At 44.2% G+C, this 5,700-nt stretch overlaps 1 protein-coding gene across 1 annotated transcript; it reads left to right on the forward strand.

The window, feature by feature from the left end:
• Positions 1-1,681: 1,681 nt before the first annotated feature.
• LOC102817166 (60S ribosomal protein L31-like) lies at positions 1,682-2,059 on the forward strand. Its single transcript, XM_006831586.1, has one exon. The coding sequence runs from the start codon at positions 1,682-1,684 to the stop codon at positions 2,057-2,059; it is 378 nt and encodes a 125-aa protein (XP_006831649.1).
• The last annotated feature ends 3,641 nt before the right edge of the window (positions 2,060-5,700 follow it).

The following is a 5,700-nucleotide window of genomic DNA, read 5'->3' on the forward strand; positions in this document are numbered from 1 at the left end:
AATTTGCATCCAGTGGTGTGTGTTTGTCTGTGTGTGTGTGTGTGTGTGTGTGTGTGTGTGTGTGTGAGAGAGAGAGAGAGAGAGAGAGAGAGAGAGAGAGAGAGAGAGAGAGAGAGGAGTAAATGATTCCAGAATAAAAGGTGAGAACCTCTATGAGCTTGCCTTCCATGCTTCACATCTCCAAATGAGAGTGTTTCTGACCCTCAGGTCATTTGCAGCTGAGCTTGTCTAGGAGCATTCAATTGTCCTAAGTGTCCAGGATTTGACTGGCCAAGCAGGTGGCCCACACATTTCCGGACATCCTCATTATCTGCTGTGAGCAGTGCTTTGCTGATGTGAATTCACAAACCCCAGAGAAGGAGAGGGACACACACACTCAGAGTCCCTTTGCATTAGCAGCCACAGGCCTTCTGGAAGCATGCAGCATCATTCCAAAGATACCAGACAGTCCTCTCTAAAACTGTGATTGCTCTGGACCCTGGGCGACAACTCCTCTGGTTTTCAGGTTAGAAAATGACAAGGATTTCAAGGCAATTTACTCAATTCCCCAAACCCTTAGGTTTACTTTATATCAGAGAAAATTTGCCATGGAGGCATAGAGAGGCCATTTTTTCTGTACCAGGAGTTAGGGCTCTTTGTCATGTGGTCTCACAGTGAGACAGGATAGATGAGATTATACATCCTGTAAAACCCGTGAAACCTGGGCACTGTAGCTTGGGCTGTGATTTGTTGTTGTTAAGTGTCTTTGAGCTAATTCTGACCCACTGACTGTTGTTAGGTGCCATCAAGTCGGTACTGACTCATAGCAACCGTATGCACAACAGAATGAAACACTGCCCAGTTCTGGGCCAACCTCACAATTGTTACTACACTTGAACCCACTGATGCTGCCACTGTGCCAATCCATCTCATTGGGGGTCTTTCTCTTTTTCTACGAACCTCCACTTTACCAAACATGATATCCTTCTCCAGTGACTGATCCCTCCTGATAATATGTCCAAAGTATGAAAGACCCATATGGAGCCTGTATAGGGTTTCTGAGGAGCAGCTGGTGAACTTGAATTGCTGCCCTTCAGGCTCAAAATGACTCTGCAGTTCAGTATGTTAACCCATAGCACCACACCAGGACTCTGTGGAATGTGATTAAGTTGATGAAAAAATTAAGTTAATATACTATACCAGTCTTCTTAATATTCCTGTATCATTTCATTTTAGGTGAGTTAACTTAATATGAGAAACAAATCTAAGTTAGCCTGACTTTGAAATGTTGAACACTCATGTCCATCCTAACTGCCAGACTTACCAACTATACAACCTTTCTGCTTGCAGATTCCAGGTTGGTTGAAAATCTCCTTTATCAAATAAAAACTATGAGCAATAGAAGAGGTTTGTTGGGGGGGGGGGGCTAGGGAGTTGGGGCTAGAGGCATCAGTAACTAGCTTCTGCTTCTTTGGCATTTTCTAGAGTGGAGTCCTGGTGTGGCACTGTGGGATAAAGCACTGGACCACAAGGTTGGCTTGAACCACAAGGTCGGTAGTTCAAACTCACCAACTGCTCCTTGGAAACCCTATACAGGGTCCATATGAGTCAGAATAGACTCAACGGTACTATACAACAACTATAACAAGAGTGAAGGAAGCAGATCCTTTGCGCTCTTCCTTTCCAACCTGAGTCTATCGCTATGGCGCCCGCAAAGAAGGGTGGCGAGAAGAAGAAGGGTCGTTCTGCTATCAACGAAGTGGTGACCAGAGAGTACACCATCAACATTCACAAGCGCATCCATGGAGTAGGCTTCAAGAAGCGTGCCCCTCGAGCACTCAAGGAGATTCGGAAATTTGCCATGAAGGAGATGGGAACACCAGACGTGCGCATTGACACCAGGCTCAACAAAGCTGTCTGGGCCAAAGGAATCAGGAACGTCCCATACCGTATCCGGGTGCGGTTGTCCAGAAAACGTAATGAGGATGAAGATTCACCAAACAAACTCTATACACTGGTGACTTATGTGCCTGTCACCACCTTCAAAAACCTACAGACAGTCAATGTGGATGAAAACTAATATTTTATGATCAAATAAATGTGTAAATCTGCAAAAAAAAAAAAAAAAAAGAGTGAAGGAAGCAAACACCTAGGAATCTATCTAAAGGAGTCCCCCTACTTGGGCCCCCACAATCCAAGTGCATAATTAGGAGCATAATTACCAAATCTAAGATGAATGAATTCACCCACTGTCTTGTTCACAATGGCCTCCAGGATAACAGGTGTGGGAAGTAGCCAGAAGGGACACAGATTAAGGAGGTTGTCATTACCCAGTTGCCTTAAGGGAGCCACAACTTTGGCTCCATTCACCCGTGCAGGATAGTCATGGCAGGGCTAGATTCCCTTTGACTTGACAGTTTTGAAGCTGAGATATGAACCAAGAATAATTTTTGCCTAATTTGAAGTAAAGTCGCATCCTTAAGAATCCCCAAAACGTTCTGTTTCTTCTCGGTCCCACTGGAGTTTCCTTGATGGCTTCCCAAAACACACTTGGGGCTGCTGGGAGAAAGGGTGGGGGCCACACATCTTTTCTTTCACTGAGATTTCGATTAATTAGGAAGAAGGTATTTGAACAGAGACTTCACTGGGAGGAATACTGAGCAAGTTTCACACTCATTGTTTCAATATTTGCCATGAAATTCTTGGGCTCAATTCTAATGGGAGGCTGTGACTCTCCTCAGGCCACCCTCGCGTCTTTCTTCTTTTCTCCTCTTTACCATACCAGAAGCTGTTTGTGAGAGTTGAGTTGAGTGCGGAGGTACTAGATTCTGGTCCAGACAGAAAAGGATGAACTCTGTTGCTGCCACACACTAATAGTAGCATCTTGGCCAAGTTTCTTAATGTCTCAAAACTCCATTTCCTCACCTATAAACCCACTTCAATATCGTTCACTAAAAAAAAAAATCAAGGAAAGAAAAAGCATAGGATTGTTCCGAAGATTTAATGAGCTATGTATGCACGCAAAACACTTAGTACCATACTAAGCACATGGGAAACCATCGATAATAAGTCTTAGCTACTGTGAGAAATGTTGTCCATACCAACAAACGCTCAAGTAATCCAATCTGTACTCATTTTAGCAAGACTAAGGTTTTCTTTACTCAATTTTGCAAAATTGGGTGCTCAACCCAGTAGACATGGGCAGACAGACCGCATGGCTGGCCCACAAAAGTTTTATGCCCCTGTCCTGAAAAAGCCCCTCTTCCAGTTCTCCACATACAATTCTATGGCACATCCCATTTTCCCTTCCCCCCAAGAAGCCAAACTAGCTCATCCAATGACTGTATTCTTATTTAAAGTTCCTAGTCCTAGAACAGATTTCTTTCCTCTCTTCCCCTATTCATCCAGCTTTTGTTCTCCTAGCCTGTTACCTCTAAGACTCCCCTTATTCCTTCACTGAAGATGGACCATGCCCACAAGAGTTATTTTTCACAGCTACTTATTAATATGTTTACGATCATTCAGCATGTCTCTCCTCTCGCCCCTCCTCCCTACCTCCCCACCACACCTCTTTTATTAGTCATAGTTTTTACTTGATGAAGGAGATTTTCAACCAACTTGGAATCTGCAAGCAGAAAGGGTGTATAGTTGGTGAGTAGAACACCTGGCTTGGTACACAAAGGTGACCTGACTGAGACCAGTGTTTTGGTTGGAGAGACTTGGCTCATCTTTGAAGCTTCTCAATTAAGAGCTCTTCCCTGCGAGCAAACACAATCATGGGGGCACGGGGAGGGGGTGGGGGTGGGGGCTCTAGTCCCTGCAGAACCCTACCTGTGTTCCATGAATTCCATGACCACTAGGACACCAGCCTTTGTCCCTAATCACCTTATTTATCTTCCTGAATCCTGCTTGCCCATGCAGTGCTTTGTTGTTGCTGTTGTGAGATGCTTTAGTGATGCTCAAAGGAGCTAGCACATGGGAGGAGAGTTTTGTAAGTGGGAAAGAGGCCTTTGTGTACAGGAACGCATGCTCCAGGGGTGTGAGTGATGATGTCTCCAGTGTAGGAAATTGAGGGAATGATCATGACAACCATAGTCAGAAGATCTCATTTCAACTTCACCTGTTCCTATATTTTAGGTGAAAGTGATAGATGGAGAGCTATTTGCATGTGTGGGTAGACTTTGTGAAAGTGCAAGGGACAGAAAGTCTGGAAACACTATGAAAAAGATGCTCATCCTCCTAGTTCCTTCACTCTGCTAGGCTGAACCTTTTTACAATCACCTACAGTTCTTAGGAGTAGCATTTGCTTCTTTTTATTCCCTGGGTGGTGAAAATGACTTGCTTTCATCCAATCCATTCAGCGGTACCATGGAAGACAGGTCTGCAGAGGTCCTTCCATAAGATTATACTCACTGAAAATCCCATGGGACACAGGTCTACTCAGAAGCACATGGGGCCACCAAGGGTCAGCATTGAATCTACAGTAACAGGTTTTTAAATATATATATATCATTATTATAATCCTTATATTTTTCATAAATATCTATATTTCTGAGGATCTGTCTGTATCTTATTGTAACACTACAACAAGACTTCCTGTCCTGGTTCTTTGATCCACGGCTGTCCTCTAGCAAAACTGTCAGGCTAGGTAGGTCATGTCTGGCAGGGAGAAAACTAGTGAATCTGGTCTTGGAGACATTCTAGCTCCACCAATGAGTCTATACCCTGCTAGACATTGTGCTGAATACTGAGGGTGCTGAGAGGAAGGCAGAGGAGCCCACAGTCCTAGAAACACCAGGCACCCACACTAGTAACCTCATGCACAATGCACTATGCAAAGATGTGTGGGGTCCTGCTTTCCCTCAGGAGGGCTCACCTCTCCTTTGTAGAAAATAAGACTATGATTTGTATAGGGCATCAGTGTCAGCAGTTTTTCCTAAAGTGCAGCCCAGAATTTCTTTTTTTAATGTTGTAGGATAATGCACTGGATCGCAAGATTGGTTTGAACTGCAAGGCTGATGGTTCAAACTCACCAGCCACTCCTTGGAAAGTCTGTATCGGGTCATTAGGAGTTAGAACTGACTTGATGGCACTCAACAACAACAACGCATAATTTATGTGCTGTCGAGTCCATTCTGATTCATAGCCACCCTGTATAGTTTCTGAGGTTTGCACTGCTGACCTTGTGGATCCTACTGCATCACACCAGAAATCCTAATTTGCACTATGAAAAAGAAAAGTGGAGTGTACCCCTATTTACATAATTCTATTCACTCTGGCACTGTAGGATAAACACAGGACCACAAGGTTGGTTTGAACTGCAAGGCTAGGTCAAATGGGTACTATCTACAACTTTGGATGTTCTTGTGCATCTCCCCTCACTTCATATCAGCTGGATGCTTCACTCTCAGCTCCAGCCCTCTGTGGCTATATCCTTGTCCATGGGCTCAGATGTACCCAGGGCAATAAATAGCTAAGGAAGATTTAAAAAAAAGAAAGAAAAAGAAGAAAACAATTTTTGATGCAGGAAACGTGGGTAAATTGCTACAATTTGATGAACTTGACCTATATTCATGGAGGTTGTTGTTGTCCTTGTTGTTAAGTGCCATCGAGTCGGGTCCGACCCATAGCGACCCTGTACAGGGTTTCCGAGGGTGTAAATCTTTACGGAAGTAGAAAGCCTCATCTTTCTCCCGCGGAGCGGCTGGTAGTTTCTAACCG

The sequence above is a fragment of the Chrysochloris asiatica genome, unplaced genomic scaffold (assembly GCF_000296735.1).
Source record: "Chrysochloris asiatica unplaced genomic scaffold, ChrAsi1.0 scaffold00004, whole genome shotgun sequence".
NCBI classification, from domain to species: domain Eukaryota; kingdom Metazoa; phylum Chordata; class Mammalia; order Afrosoricida; family Chrysochloridae; genus Chrysochloris; species Chrysochloris asiatica.

Bases quoted from the DNA above. Each gene is read 5' to 3' on its own strand.
- LOC102817166 (XM_006831586.1), top strand. From the start codon at position 1,682: ATGGCGCCCGCAAAGAAGGGTGGCGAGAAGAAGAAGGGTCGTTCTGCT.